Source organism: Pristis pectinata, chromosome 5, assembly GCF_009764475.1.
Source record: "Pristis pectinata isolate sPriPec2 chromosome 5, sPriPec2.1.pri, whole genome shotgun sequence".
In the NCBI taxonomy this organism is placed as follows: domain Eukaryota; kingdom Metazoa; phylum Chordata; class Chondrichthyes; order Rhinopristiformes; family Pristidae; genus Pristis; species Pristis pectinata.
In genome coordinates, this window is record NC_067409.1 from 73809100 (window position 1) to 73825657 (window position 16558).

The 16558-nt window shown below is 40.6% G+C and overlaps 1 protein-coding gene across 1 annotated transcript in view; it reads right to left on the reverse strand.

Moving 5' to 3' along the window:
- Positions 1-8124, reverse strand: part of myo10 (myosin X) — a 208432-nt gene extending 200308 nt beyond the window's left edge. The window contains exon 1 of the mRNA XM_052015834.1: positions 7747-8124. Within this exon, the coding sequence (XP_051871794.1) occupies positions 7747-7767 (21 nt within the window). The 5' untranslated portion in view covers positions 7768-8124. The remainder of the gene's footprint in view (positions 1-7746) is intronic.
- Positions 8125-16558: the final 8434 nt, after the last annotated feature.

The following is a 16558-nucleotide window of genomic DNA, read 5'->3' on the forward strand; positions in this document are numbered from 1 at the left end:
TCTAGTCAATGCTCTCTTCCCTTGAAAGGAGTGAAAGAAATGAGTCATGAGTGAGAGTCAGACATGTGTTGGATGCATGAATGGAAATCATTTAAAGCTGGCTCTGAAGGAAGTGGTGTAACATTTGCATAAAGTGGAGGTTGAATGTCAGCATTAAAGGATGCCAGTGCACAGATGGAGAGATGTGTATAATACAAAAAGGTGAGTTAGGGAACTGATGTGCTCAGAAGCTCAAGTGACACACGCATCAGAATGCAATTGAAGTGCCACATTTCTTGGATGAACTAGTTTCTTGCAAAAAAGAACAAAACCATTTGGTCCCTTGCAACTGTTCCACCATTTGGTAAGATCATAGCTGATTTTTCACCTCAATATCACTTAGTTGTCTTAATATCCACAGAATTTATTGATCTGCCTTGAATATACTCAGCAAGTGAGCCTCCACAACCCTCACAGGGAGAGAATTCCACAGATTCACATCCCACTGGGTGAAAAAATGCCTTCTCATCCCAGTTCTGCATGGCCAACCCTTTATTTTGAGACTGAAACCTCTAGTGCTAGACACACTAGCCAGAGGAAACATTATCCCCATAGCTAGTGTCAAGGCTTGTGAGAATTTTGTACAATTCAAAGAGATCAGGTCTTATTCTTCTAAACTCAAGATAGCACAGGCCCAGTCTGTTTAATCTCTTCTAAGACAATCCATCCATCCCATGGTTCAACATGGTGAACCTGCCTTGCATTCCCTCTACTGCAAGTACATCCTTCCTTTGGATCAAACACCTCCTGCTCATTTTCACGGCAATTCCGTCACATTATCTTGGTATCACTGCAGGCGTCTTTTCTCATCAGCAAGGAATTGGACATTCCTGCAGACCCTCATATCAAGTAAGGAAGCACCAAATCTTGAGCTAATCATTTTCTTAGTATGTGCTGTGCAACCAATGCTGTTTAATGTCACACTTACACAGGCACCAATTGTGTTTAGTGCACGATCATCATGTCTACTTAGTCAAAAAAATTCAGAGGTATGTTTAAACAGAGTCTATTGATTCTGACGATGGTAATGTGGGCAATTTTCATTCACCCAGCCAATGAACAGGTAGGGAAGTTATGATTCAGCTACATCTTGAGCTTGACAATGTTATCTTAATTTAATTTTGACAGTTGAACAAAACATTTAAGACTGACCAAATAGTTTGTAACTTACTCATTTCATAACTATTGAGCAACATTCTTCACAACCCAGCCAAAACAGACAATAAAATTCTTGGGAAAGATATAATCACCTATAGCTAGCTAATGCTGGACGCATCTACACATTGTTCAATGCTTGGCACATCTTTCCTGTGATTATGCAAGATAGGGAACAACGAAAAGACAACACATTTCATTAAATTCATTTTTTTGGCACATCCTTTTGTCTTTAAAAAACTTTAATTTTCACAATATTAGTGGAACATCCCTCCATTCCTTAAGAACAGGTACATCCTCGACATTGATCATTAGGAAATTATCATGTCTCTAGGTATCTCATTCTTTGGACTTTAGTTTCCCTTTAGCTTTCATCTAGCTCTCTGGGTGTTGCTGTAGAGTTGATTTAGTTCAGTTTAGTTTCATTACCCTTTTATTTGCTGCTGATTATAGATCAACACGGAAAGTGGGCAAAGAAATGGCAGATGGAATTTAGCTCAGACAAGTGCAAAAGTGATGCATTTTGAGAAGTTAAACCAGAGCGGGACATATAGTGAATGACGGGGCCCTGGGGAGCGTTGCAGAACAGAGAGACCTAGGGGTACAAGTACATAGTTCTCTGAAAGTAGCATCTCAGGTAGACAAGGTGGTGAAGGTGGCTTATGGCACACTTGCCTTCATCAGATGGAGCATCGTGTACATAAGTTGGGATGTCATGCTACAGCTGTACAAAACACTGGTTGGGCCACATTTGGAATAGTATGTGCAGTTCTGGTTACCACACTATAAGGAAGGAGATGATTAACCCAGAAAGGGTGCAGAAAAGATTCACAAGGATTTTACCTGGATTGGGGGGGGGGGGGGGGGGGGGCTTGAGTTATTAGGAGAGATTGGGTAGGCCAGCTCTGTTTTCCCTGAAGTGTAGGAGGCCAAGAGGTGACATAAAAGATATATAAAGTTATGAGGCATAGATAGGGTAGATAGCCAGTGTCTGTTTCCCATATAGGAGTGTCTAAAACTAGAGGGCATGGTTTTAAGATGCGAAGGTGTGTACAAATCTGCCAATAGGTAGAAATGTTCTGCAGTGTGATCACGAATGCCACCTTAAACATGGCCACTATGCTGGCACATTAAAAGACTCTCTTCAATGCAGTAAAATGACAATATGCAAAACTCAGTTACAGCACAATTCAAAGATATACTGCAAGCTTAACTGTGAGAAAGTTCACAGGGAAACCTTCTCACAGGGAGTGGGTAAGGTTAGCACTGAATGCCCATTTCTATTTGCCTTAAGGATGTAACAATGAGATGCCTTTTTGAACCACCATGATTCTTGTGCTGAAGGATCTTCCATAGCACCTTGTTTTCTACAATTGCCCAATACCAGGAAAGAACAAGGTGGCAATAAGAGGTGTTTAAAAAAAACAATGGAAGATGAAGCAAAATGTGGAAATAAAACATATACACTATTGTTATTGTAATAAAAATATCATACACTATAAAAAATCTTTCAGTTGTACAATCTCCATAATCTCCACATCTACACAAAGACATACAAGAGAGATAACCAGGAAGTTACTGTTCTAAAAATGAATGATTAGCTACTAGAAATCAGAGACGCTCTAATAAAATTAACACAATTAATTGTTTTGGTGCAACTCTCAGTCAAGGATGATTGAAACAAAATGTCCCTGCTAATAAAGGCCAAACTACACTTCAATTGAAATTGAAGGTATAAAGTTCATACTGTTTTAAGACCCCTCCAGTTACAAATGTAAAGTTTAAGAATTTGGCAGGAAATAATTATTTGCTGACTACTTGCAAATTTTCTTCCAAGTCACCTACAATCTTAAAATGGAATTCATTGTTGTCCCTTTGTCTTCTCTAGGTCAAGAACCTGGAATACCCCATTAATTCATGGCAAGAGTAGCATGGCCAAAAAGACTCCATCTGTTCAAGATGGCGGGTCACCATAACTTTCTCTAGGGCAATTAGGGATGGGCAATAAATGTTCACATCCTGGTAGGGAATAAAAATAACTTGCAGATCAGATTTTACACTATTCAAAAGGGAAAACACAAGTAAATCCTGGTAACAGCTTATGTTAGAAATAATACTTTGCTGTAACTGTACCAACTTTTAAGATACTGTTCTGATAATACCAAAAGGCATGATGAGAAATAGATTTATGATTGCGCATCTTAGAGAATAAAGCAAAAGCACTCAGTGGCCTAAATTTTGTGATCAACTGTGAACTTTGCATTGATCTCGAAGAAATCTCCCATGAAGATCTGTGCTGTGGACATCCTATTCTCTGACATTGTTGCTGGACACCCGAAACACTGAATTGACACTCAACAGCAACCAATCTGGTTGCATCTCCAAACACATTAAAAAATCCTCAGAATACAACTAGAAACTAAAAATCACAAATTTTAAGCTGTTTTTTTTAAGTTCTACAAGCTGCAATGTTGGATTACACAGATAAGATGGTGGAAGCTGAAAAATAAGAATATTCAACAACATCAGCAGTCGGAGGAAGGGTCTGGCTTGAGCTCAGACACCACATGATTGTTGCCACAAAAGCAAACCAGGTAAGTCAGGCCCCCTTGAGCTGGCTCAGAAGCAAGTGTGATTATTTGGCCACCGTAAATTGCCCCAAGTGTGTCAGGGCATGGTAAAATCTGGGGGTAGTTAATGAAAATATGGGAATAGTGTTGGATTAGTGCAAATGGACATTGATGTTTGATGTGCTCTTGATGGACTGAAGGGCCTGTTTCAGTGCAGTCTCTGTTACCAGTGGCCCTTGAGACATCACAACATCTGATTCGACACCACAGAGCATACCCAGTGGCTCCTGTGCAAATTCACATCACCCAGAAAAAAAATTCAAAAATGTGCAAGCGATGCACAGACAACCCCAATCACCATAGCAATCAAATTTTAAATTAAATTCCTTGCATTGCATAGAAAAGTGCTGCTCAAAGCAAGGGAATTCCTAACCCATGAAGTTTCTGTCAATCAACTGATTCTGCTTATCACACTGGAGAAGGCTGCAAAACAGCACTGGCTGCGGATGAGCAGAACATTACCGAAACCAATTTGTGGATTACACATACATGTACTCCAGAAGCTGTTGTCAGTTCCATGGTATAATGGTGGCCAACAATGACAATGCCACTGTCACGGCAACCATAAAATCCAGGCTAATGGGAGTGAAAATCCTGTAAACCTGTTGCTTTCTGTCTTAGTCTATCAATTGGAGAGCCCAAATCTCCTGCAATAAGGCTTTTCAGTTTTACTTGTATATACTTCAGAACAAAGCACAATTGAAAAACCACCATTTTCATCGACTTTTTCTTCTTGATTGAAGCTTCTCTTGGTTGGATCCCTTGCACACTTTCCTTTCATTTTATAACAACAGGCTGGACTGTTTTTCTATACAATTTACAATACTGACAAGTCAGCTTTAAGGTAAATAATTTAAACAGTGATATCTCTATGAAAGGATATGAATATGCAAAGAATACCTTTAATTAATTGCACAAGGTTTGCAAGCAACAGACAACAGATGGCTGGCTGACATGTACGCAAATCATTGGCAGATGAGAGCAATCACCCTTTCATCTGCTACCCTCAAGGGAATACGAACCAGGTTTGTGTATCCTATTCTCACTTGTTAACCCTCCAAGCCATAAACTATTACTTTGGCAAGTCCGTGCTACACCCTTCACACCCAGTACTTCCTGGGTGCAATGCCCAGTTGTGCAGATGGGGTCTGCAATCAGTACTCCAAATGGTATCTGACCTAAGCTCTTGATGTAAACACAACTTCCTCCATTTTATATTCCATTTACATTTAGCTAACAGCCAGTATTCCACTTGCCTCTGATTACTTGCTGTGCCTGTTGTCTCTTAAGGCTTTGAACTCCAAGATGGTGGAGTGTAGCGACTCTTTGTGAGATGTCCCCTGCAGATCTTCCTATTACATTTATTATAATTGTTCTTTTTTAAATCTCAATTATAAGACTGTCAGAATTAACTGCACTGCACTTCTCTGTAGCTGCAACACTATCTTCTGTATTCCATTTTCCTTTTACTACCTGGATGTGCCATATACAAGTACAATCTGCCCAGATGGCACACAAAACAAGAGCTTTTCACTGTATCTTGGTACATGTCACAGTAACAAACAATATGCAGGGAAACATGGACAGTAATGCACGAGTGCAGGCAGTTCCCTGCGCAAGTTCAGGACTGCCATGTACGTGCACACAAACTCGCAAATCATTTTGTGTTACACACAACTTTGCAATATAGAGGGTGGTCACATGGCCCATGGCACCTATGCCAATTCTCAGCACAATCCCTTCAGTCCCATTTCTTATTGTTTCCCTGTAACCTACCGTTTTTCATATGCCCAATAATGCCTCACTGATCCTTCACAATTCTTCCTCAGGGAAATGTGGAAAGTCTATGGAGACAGCACCAGAAGTCAGGATAGAACTCGAGTCACTGGAGCTGGGAGGCAGCTGCACCACTGAGATGACCTACTTTACCTGCTCTCTGGTGAAGGAACTTCTCAGAGTTCCAGCAACTGAGCAGCTTTGCAGCAATTTCCCATCATTTATAGTGAGGAAACTGCTCAAATAGCAGTACCTGGTTTCTTTGCATTTTGCTATTTGGCGATCTTCCCTCTACTCTCAGTCCAGATGAAGAATCTCGACCCAAAATATCACCCGTCCATTTCCCTCCACACATGCTGCCTGATCCGCTGAGAAGGAGCAGTTTCTTCCCCTCCGCCATCAGGTTTCTGAACAGTCCATGAACACTATTTGTTTTTGTAACTTATAATAATACCTTGCACTGTACTGATGCCGCAAAACAACAAATTTCCTGACACACGTTAGTGATAATAAATCTGATTCATTCACTGGCAATGTGGGGGATAAATGTACACAGGAATATTTTTGCAAATCCATTTTGTAATGGGCAGTACAACCATAGATCCTGATGATTTTTGAATTTAATTAAAGTGTTATATTTGTTAAGTCTTTCATTTTCCTCAAACTTAAAAACTAAATTACCCATAGTCATGATCCACTTTTAATGTAATAACCATACATCAATGTGATTAACATTTTACAGGATGTTTGGAGGAATCAAATGTTACTTTCAGCATAATTATCTTCTCAAATTGAATTTGCATGCAAGAGCTTGAAGTGAATGTTTGCGAAGGCTGAAACGAACCAAAGTCCACAGTTAAAAGCAAACCTGCCCCTTTGTTTAACAATGAATAGAATGAACAAGACAAATGTAAACACTGGTGGGTTTTGAATTCACTTTACTCGTTCAGTTACTCAAAAAGATCAACTTCTCTTCCAAATTCCATCTTTACCTCAGTCCCTGAAACCCGGACACTTTTTTAAAACTAACAAACGTTGTTTAACACAGGCAAAACACTTACACCGATCAAGCAACTGAGACACTGTCTGAATCATGATCTTATTACCACACAGGAGCGGGAGACTGATTAATGGGCTAGAGACAGGAAACAAAAGCTTGCCAGTTTTGGTGCAACAAGTTTCAGTCTGGCTTGAGCCAACACCATTCCACAACTCCGTTTGAGACTTTATTTGAGAGCACTGTCAAATGATAAGCACAAGATTTCCTTATTGATTGAGGACCACTGAAGGAAACATTAAGTTATTCCTTGGCATATGCCTGAAAGGAATTCATTCATTCTTTTGACTAACAGGGTTAATCAAGGCTGATTTCATTGCCAATTCCTTTGTTTTAACTACTAAACAAAGCAATCAATGGGCAATATCACTTAGATTTATACCGATAAACACAAACAAATCTATATTAGTTATCAGCACTTTTGGACGTTCTAAGTTTGCTGCACACTATTAAATCTTTCAAAACAAATCACTCCTGTACGACGAAAACTACTGAGATAAAACACACCTTTTGTTTTTAAACAATTACATACAAGGAGAAGATTTCCTTGAATTTACATTGCAAGCAGCTGTGATAACGAAAGTTGCAACCATGTTTTGCTTGTAAACTAAAGCTGCACAATTAGATAAAACCATATGGTTACCTGGATTCGGTTATATAGCCAATGCGTTCTTCCACTTAAAGGCACACACAAACCTGTACTTTCAGTTTGCGTTATAGATTTACAACAAAATCTTAAACCAAATAATATAAACCAGATTAGGGCGAAATATGCTGGAATGGTGTGGGTTTATCTGAATTTACATTTCCTCACTGTCCAGTTCCCTGCCATAACCTACTAAAAGCACTGTTTCCTTTGCAGGAAGCTTGTAGTTTTTGAAAGGAAATGCCAGACCGCTCAGAGAGAATCCCGACTTCTAGCCATGTCTTGGCTAACATTGAAAAATAAGTATTATTTAAAATAAGCATGGTTCAAAGTAACATTTCCCCCTCCTCCTTTCACATTACAAGCCACAAGCTGATAGTTAAACTAGTCAGATAATAATGTTAAATTAAAAAGTAAAAATGTAGTTCGCAAAGTGTACTTACCTCAGTGAAAAAGTTGTCCATTGTTTAATTTTAACCCAGCCTGTTAAGAGTTTATTTTCTACAAAACCATGGATTAATGACGTGTGCTACAAACGAAGGAGGTATTCCACTTCTCAGGTTTCAAAGTTACTCCTCGTTACTACCAGTTTTGAGATGAACACACATTCACACTGCTTCCTTTGTTCTGGAATTTCCTTAAATCGAGGGTACTGTGAAACAGGCACTCATTCATGGCAGTTTTCTTAATGTACAGTGTTCTTCAGATTAAGGAAAAGGAAAGGCTCCAGCTCCTTCACAATTAAAATGCACTTCTGTTAGGACATTGTCCTACTCATCCACATTTTCTATTCACTGAAACTGCTTCTCTGACCTGACCCAGCAGAGTAACACTCCCTTGTGACTAATGTAGCTCCACCCAGTTCCTGCAGCCCTACCCCCACAAATGAACCTTATAAGGGAATTGGTTCCTTGTTACTTCAGAGGTTTAAATGTAAACCATACTTGCGTGCCCTCAGAAGGACCATGATTAAAATTCAGGATTTTATCACCTCCTGTAAATTCTGGCATATCTATCACTGTAACATATATTTGGCATGTACGAGCACAACTGTTGTAACCAGGTTAAAATATTGAACGTCTTAACTTACTTTTGTTTAAGTGTGTTGTTATTGGTTACTCAGAATCATCCAGGGTTAGATTTACAGAAAAAATAATAAGATATTACCCTAAATATCAGTAATGTTTTTCAAGTATTTGAGCATAAACTACTTTTTAATTACAAAATACTTCTTTGAATTTGGCTCACACCCTGAAGGCTTTGACTCATGTTGAATATGTTGGACTTAAAACAAGAAAGCATAGGTTTAAAGTGAGAGATGGTTTAATAAGGACCCAAGGGCAACACACAAACAGTAGTTGATATCTGGAATGAGCTGCCAGAGGCGGTGGTGGACACAGGAAAAGTAACACCATTTAGGAGGCAAATGGACAGGTGCTTGAATGAGCAAAACAGAGACACAAGAAATTCTGCAGATGCTGGATGCATCTGGAGCAATACACAAAAAGTGCTGGAGGAACTCAGCAGGTGAGGCAGCATCTGTGGAGGGAAATAAACAGTTGACGTTTTGGGCCGAGACTTCTTCAGGATTGGAAATGAAAAGGGTAGAAGCCAGAATAAGGTGGTAGGGGTAGGGGGAAGGAGTACCCACAGGCAGGGAATGGGTGTGATCAGGTGATAGGCGAGTCCAGGTGAGAGGGGGAAGGTAGTGGGTGGGGGAAGGGGTGAAGATGTTATAAACTCAGAGGTGATAGGTAGAAGTGGCCAAGGGCTGAAGGAGGAGGAATCCGGTAGGAGAGGGCAGTGAACCCCCATGGAAAAAAAAGGATGGGGGAGGAGAGAAGAGAGGAAATGGGCAGGACATCAAGGTGGGGGGAAGGGAGCCATGGAGTAAGGGAAGACAGTGGGGGGAGAAGGGGAAGAAAAGGTGCGGGAATTACCAGAAATTAGAGAAATTGATGTTGAGGTCATCAGGTTGGAGACTCCCAAGGCGGAATAGGAGGTGTTGTTCCTCCAATCTGCGCCTGGCTTCAACGTGGCAGTAGAGGAGGCCACAGATAGACGTGTCAGTATGGGAATGGGATGTAGAATTGAAGTGGGTGGTCACCGGAAGGTCCTGGCTGTTGTAGCGGACTGAGTGAAGGTGCTCGACGAAGCAGTCACCCAATCTGCATCAGGTTTCACCGATGTACAGAAGGACGCACCAGGAGCACCAGATGCAATAAATGACGCCCTCAGACTCACAGGTGCAGAACCGCCTCACCTGGAAGGATTGTTTGGGACCCTGAATGGTGGTGTAGGGACAGGTGTAGCACTTGGTGCAGTTGCAGGTGCAAGTGCCAGTGCCAGAGGGGTCATCGGTGGGGAGGGATGAGTAGACAAGGGTGTCGCAGAGAGAGCGGTCCCTTCGGAAAGTGGAGAGAGGGGGTGGGGGAAGATGTGTCTGGTGGTAGGATCCCGTTGGAGGTGGCGGAAGTCTTACAATGAGCAAGACAGAGGGATATGGTATTAATGCAGGCAAGAGAGGTTGGTATAGATAGGCACGATGGTCAGCATAGTTGCAGTGGGCCGAAGGGCCTGTTTCTATGCTGTACAATTCTGACTACGAGTTACACGATGCCAGAACCTGACTCTTGAGATGAGAGGTCCCTACATTTTTATGCATGCTGGCTCATTTTCCTCATGGTGGGTGCCCATGAAGAATGGTGCTCAGGCCAGATATGCCCTATAAGATTAGCAGCATCTGAGAAAGACATGTTCAGGGCAAGAAGGCAAAAAAAATACATAGAACCCATCAGTTTGAAAATCAAGAGAGATCTTTGGGCTATAGGTCCTCTCACTACTGGTGTTGGAGAGCAAGCAAAATACACAGAAGGACTTAACACTGCTAACACATCTGATATTCTTTCCTTACTTTCAGTCCCTAAAGTCTGCCAGGCTGGTTGCCTTGGGTTAATGACCAGATGTCTAGAGGATTGATGCCAGGTCAGCAAAAGCACACCTGATATATAATCCTCCTGGCTGACATCCAGGGCTAAGCAACAAGAGAGTGATTTAAAAGGAAATTAGAGAAGTATTTGGAAAGAACCGGTATAAAACTATCTGGGAAGTTATCTGAAAATGAATTTGAATAGAAAACTGTTTAACAACTCTAGTATTGACAGGGGCTCTGCTGCAAAGGTGCTTGAATTGTAATAACCCTGTGATTTTCTGTGGCAGTGCTCACTGACAACTCTAAAATGTTAGATTGATGATGGAAGTCCAGATGAAGGGTCTCCATCCAAAATGTTGACTGTCCATTTCTCTCCATAGATGCTGCCTGACCCACTGAGTTCTTCTTGCATTGTGTTGCTCCAGAGTTCCAGCATCTGCAGTCTCGTGATTCCAATCTGCTGGAGGAACTCAGTGGGTCAAGTAGCATCTATGGGGGGGGGGGGGGAGTGAAGAAAGAGGGGGAAAGAGAGAGGGAAAGGATTGTTGATGTTTCAGGTCAAAGCCCTGCATCAGGACTCATTTTTCATTATTACACTGTATATTTTTCATTATTTGCTTCTCTTCTGGTGTATGTGCAATTCCTAATGTTCCACGATTCTTTAGATTCAACATTATTCCTCTGAGTTTGCAAACCTGGCTGCATCTCTAAATCACACAAGCAGGATGCAATCCCTTATGACAATAAAAGACATCACTTTGAGCCATGGTTCCGCATGCATGATTCAAGCCTGAAACCACAGCCCTTGTCTGATCCATAGACACTCCTTTTCCTAATATCCTGCCATGGTCACTTCAGTTCACTTGCCTTTCCCTCTTCATTTGCAACTCTGGGGCCATTATGATAAAATTGAACATTTAATGTGACAGAAAATGGAGTATGTGACTGCAGTGACTGACGGAGCCACAACGGGGATTGAATCACAACACAGCACTGTGTGACCATTAAATATATAACACAAATAAATAAGTCTTATAATAAACCTTCTGCTTATTTCACACAGGACCCAGTGGCACATCAGCTGCAGGTGAAGAGGAACACACAATTGAGTCGGAAACAGCACAACCTCCATTTGATGGAACACATCATAAATATTCAGACTGAAGTGCTAGATAAACTAGATGGCTTGTTAATGTGGAAAGATTTAGCCAAATGATCACTGATAGACTAATGCAAATGCAGAATTCACAATCTCCATACAGTCATTACTGGATTTACTGTATCTTGAAGTGGTGACAATTGCAGCCTGATATAAAACTGTCATTCAACTATTCTTTTTCCATCTTTTTATTAGTTTCCAAATTAATACAGATTAATATAACATCAATGATTGTACAGGAATACAAAGAGATCAAGAGAACAATCATGGCATAGATAATCATAAAGAATAAAATATAAAAAATCTTCAGATCTCACGATCTCTTAGTAGATGAATATAATATAAAAGAAAGGAAAGAAAAAGATTTGTGTATATAAAAGAAAAAAAATCCCCAAATCAATAAAAAATTGTAAATAATCAAACCAAACTAAAAAGAAAATTTCAAAGACAAAAAAAACTGGACTAAAATTTCTCAATAGAAACAGAGCAATATTATGTCGTCAACTCCGTTCCTCTAAATTGAACAGTTATTGTCAAGGGATCTATATCATATGAAAGTATTGAATAAATGGACTCCAAATGTCTTCAAATTTAAGCGAAGGATCAACAGTACCACTCCTAATTTTTTCCAAGTTTAAATATACGGTTTGAGAGAACCATTGAAAAGTAGTAGGGGGTATTGGATCCTTCCATTTAAGTAAAATGGATCGTTTGGCCATTAAATGTGACAAAAGCAATCATATGGTAAACGGAAGCAGATAAATGGCCAGACTCAATCCTTGGTAATCCAAAAATTGCAGTGATAGGGTGAGGTTGTAAATCAATATTCAATACAGTTGAGATAACGTTAAAAATGTCTTTCCAATATTTTTCCAAAAGAGGACAGGACCAAAGAAGCCACATTCGATTTACATCTGTCACATATAGGATTTATATGGTGATAAAAACGGGCTAGCTTATCTTTTGACATATGGGTCCTGTGAACTACCTTAAACTGTATCAAAGAGTGTTTGGGACTTCTTGTGCAGTGGTCTGACCAACGTGATGAAGATCGCCAGCTTTGCATAACTGAAAAATACAATTTCAAACATACTGTCATTTGTCAGAATTGCAATATGCTGAAATTGAGGTGTTGATAAACCAGTTCTGGTGCCACTAACATCAAAGGCCAGAGGTTACTGTTGCTGCAGGTCTTCACAAACAAGTAGGTGTCAATCACAACCTTTCTAATTGGTTTGGGCCTGCTCATGTATTGTAATTGAGGTGCCTGGATACTAATGTGCCTTTTGTACTCCTGGAATTCTTTTCTTTTCCTAGTCCAATGCAACACAACTATATCTATACTGCAAGATGGAAAACTTTTCATTTTTATTTACTTCTGTGTGCCAATATTTTGAAATCTTCCCTTTCAGCTTAAGTTTAATAATTGCACCATTTAACCATCAATCAGCTTTAATCAGTATTGGGCAGTCCGTCCTCTAAATACTTCTCCTCCCTTGAACATCTTCATTTGAAATAGTCTCAGTCTCACCTAGTTCCTCTGGTGCCTGTTATATATAATAGCAGCTTGCATTCATTCCATTTGGCACAATAGGTCCACACCAGCACTATGATCTTACATCCAAATTTTCAGCAAAATACTTCCTTTCGTCTTCAAAGCACTCCCCCACTTCAGCCTCACATCTCCATTTCTGCCAACAATGGCCTAATTTTTTTTCAGACCCTGCAAAGAGTAAAAGCCACCCGATTTGAAACAAAAATAGAACATGGCAATAAATTTAATGGCTTAAGCCCAAGATGTAATTGGCCCAGTATTTGTGGTCAGTGATGCACCCTTTGACATTTAGCCATATGCCAGGCTTAGCCTGCTGTCAAACAATTGGTAATTGGTTTATTATTGTCACATGTACCAAGATACAGTGAAAACCTGTGTTTTGCATGCCATCCAGACAGATCATTTCAAACACAAGTACATCAAGGTAGTACAAAGGGAAAAGCAATAACAGAATGCAGAATATAGTGTTACAGTTACAGAGAAAGTGCAGTGCAGGTAGACAAAAAGGTGCAAGGGCCACGATGAGGTAGATTGAGGGATCAAGAGTTCAGGTGGTCTTGTACAGGAATTCAAGATTCTTATAACAGTAGGCTAGAAGCTGTCCCTTCAGCCGGGTGGTGTGGGTTTTCAAGCTCAGACTATCTTTTTTGAGAGAAATTTTAGGCCATTGATAGCAAATACAGAGAAGTGAAGGGGAAGGAAGACATGTTCTGGAAGTAAAAGTAATTAAGCTATTAAAATATACTTTTTACTCAAAAAATAAATTATGAACTTGCTGGAGGAGAACTCCCTGGATCATAAGTGCTGAGGAATTGCCACAGCTTTGTACTCCATGAACTCTTTTTAGAACACGACTAAGAAACTGCCAGCAAATTTGGGACTCATGCGTTCATGCAAGCACGTGCTGATCCAGAACATACTGGCACTTATGTGGAGAAGTGCTAGCAGTTTTGTGCAGAACTACCTTCAATTTCCTCAAAGTATGATCCATGGAGGTAAAAATTCAATACTGTCATACAGTAATGTGCAATTTCAATATGCACTTCCAATCCCAACATTGTGGTGCTCCTCACATGATTGGCATATGCAAGAGTAGACAGTGGTAACACCAGTACTTGTACAGTAGTCAACCAATACCTGCCCTGCCACATTGGCCCCACATGCACTCCTAACACAGTGATTCAAGCACAGGAAGCACAATCTGAATGACGGGTACAAGGTTTCAGGTTTCAAGAAGGTTGGTGGAACTTTGCTTTATTTTATTGGTTATGACCATGACCAGCTTTAAACCTGGAAAACCTGGCTGGTCTGAGGCTTGGGCTGAGTGGAAGCAGTCTGGGTTAGCAGACTTTGGAGGCCATTACCCGAGAACCAATTTGGGGAGCCACGAACAGAGGACAGCACTTTCTAACCTTGTCAGACCAATGGCACTTTCCTGAGACTGTCAGGAAATGGGCTGCATATCTGTTGTCTGCCGGATCACATTATCACTGCCTCCTGAACTGCATCGATGCCTGCAATCATTTCATTGAAGTGTCTAGCACTTAGCATCTGATGCCAACAATGTACTTCTGGGTTGGCATTTCTCTGCTCCTGTAGGACAACAATTTACTGTCAGGTTACTGGATGGCAGTAACCACTTGCCAGGTGGCATCACTCTGCTTCAGGCTGATGAGCACAGAAGAATGAAGATTTTGGATGATCACTGTCAATGCCTCAATGGATTCAGAATCCTGCTCCATCAGCCACTGCACTGTGAGCATGCCAATGCCAGCTGGCACAGATATGCACCTCTTCCTCACTGGAAAGGGTGTGCTACTGACCCTGCATATAGTCCCATAAGAAATGTATCCCTCCATGTTTCTTGACATCTTACTGCTGTCAGGCAGACTGAACACATGCCTCTAATCTAGCCCACTTTACAATGAGCTAGTGCTTGGTGCAATGACATGGTGCTCAGCGCCCACCTGTTCATCCACCTCTGGAGTGCTGCTGCTGCACAGGAGGTTGGGGAGGATGTGCTGAATGGATGATGTCTCCTGCAACTCTAAAATGATCAAAACAAAAACCAAAGCATGGAGATGGTGAGTGCAAGGCATTATTAGGAGTGATTCCCTTTAAGGGCTGAAGCCTTGACATGAATTACTATATGACTACTTTGTCTGGTTCACATTATTGAAGCACTAAAGATTGTCAACTAGAATACAGAATATAGAACAGTATAGCACAGGAACAGGCCCTTCAGCCCATGATGTGCCAACCTAATGACACCTAATCCTTGCAGCCTGTTCATAGTCCATATCCCTCCATTCTCTGCATATTCATGTGTCTATCTAAGAGCCTTTTAAACATTCTGAGAGCTAACGAGGGAAACAGTGTTGCATGGACAAAATATGCAGAGATTTTCCACTTAGCTTACGGTGGAATTCCATGACCATTGCACCAACACGAACAGGCCCACTAAATTAAAAGAGGATGAATTTGTGTGGAATAAACTTGCAGTCCAGCAAGTGGCTTGTGGTGAATCATGCTGCAGCTTCTGATGTAGTAATCATGTTTACTGGAGATGAATTTTTGAAGAAACTGTGGGGACTGGTGTTCATCCATCATTACCAGCCCCTTTTATGTATGATGTATTGGGTTTCTGATGAGGCTGAAAGAAAACTGGATGTTCTTTGAAGGAAGAATATAGGTTTGGTTTTTGGTGGGGCTTTAAATCTGTAGAACACATTTTGCTCTGTTTATCATCCCAAACCCATCTTATTGGTGTATCAATTCAAAGAACTTTCAAGCCCAGGGGAGAAATATTTATTTTAAGCATATGGAAGGTGCACTAGCATCCCATCATACTTTATAGCTTGTGTTTGAAGTATGAATGGGTTATACATCCAACTCTTTCTTAGAAAATTTGGCACTAGTTTAAACACGCCCTGGTTTACAGAACAAAAATTATTCAAACTGAGATCATCAGTAAATCATCGAGGTTGACAATAAATCACCCTTCATGCTGTTGCATAACAAAATGCGTCACGATCAAATAAAGATTCATGTGACCATGGCTGAGTATTTTCAGAGTTAAATCATGATGAATCCACTGGAATCATTCCCAGAAAATCCTTAACAGTAGCGTGAAATCAATCCTGAGGAACACAAGGAGTAGAAACATTCAATATGATTGTGGCTGATCTTCTACCTCAGTGCCACTTTCCTGCACTGATCTCAAATCCTTTGATTCCCTTCATATTTAAAAATCTGCTCATTTCTGGCTTGAATATTCGCAGCAACTAAGCTTCCACAACCCTCTTTAGGTAAAGAACAGAGTCACTACCCTCTCAATAAAATAAGTTCTTCTAGTCTGAGTTCTTGGATGGTCAACCCCTTATTTTGAGACCCTGACCCATGGCTCTAGAGAATCAAACCAGGGGAAATATTATCCTTGTATCCACCCTGTCCAACCTAACAAAAATTTGTATGTTAATTTAAAAGTCACCTCTCTTCTTACTAAACTCGTGAGAACATAGGTCTTGTCTGTTAACCCCCCCTCAAAGGTTAACACCCATCCCAGGAATCAATCTGGCAAACCTTCAGTGCATTTCAAGTATATCGTTT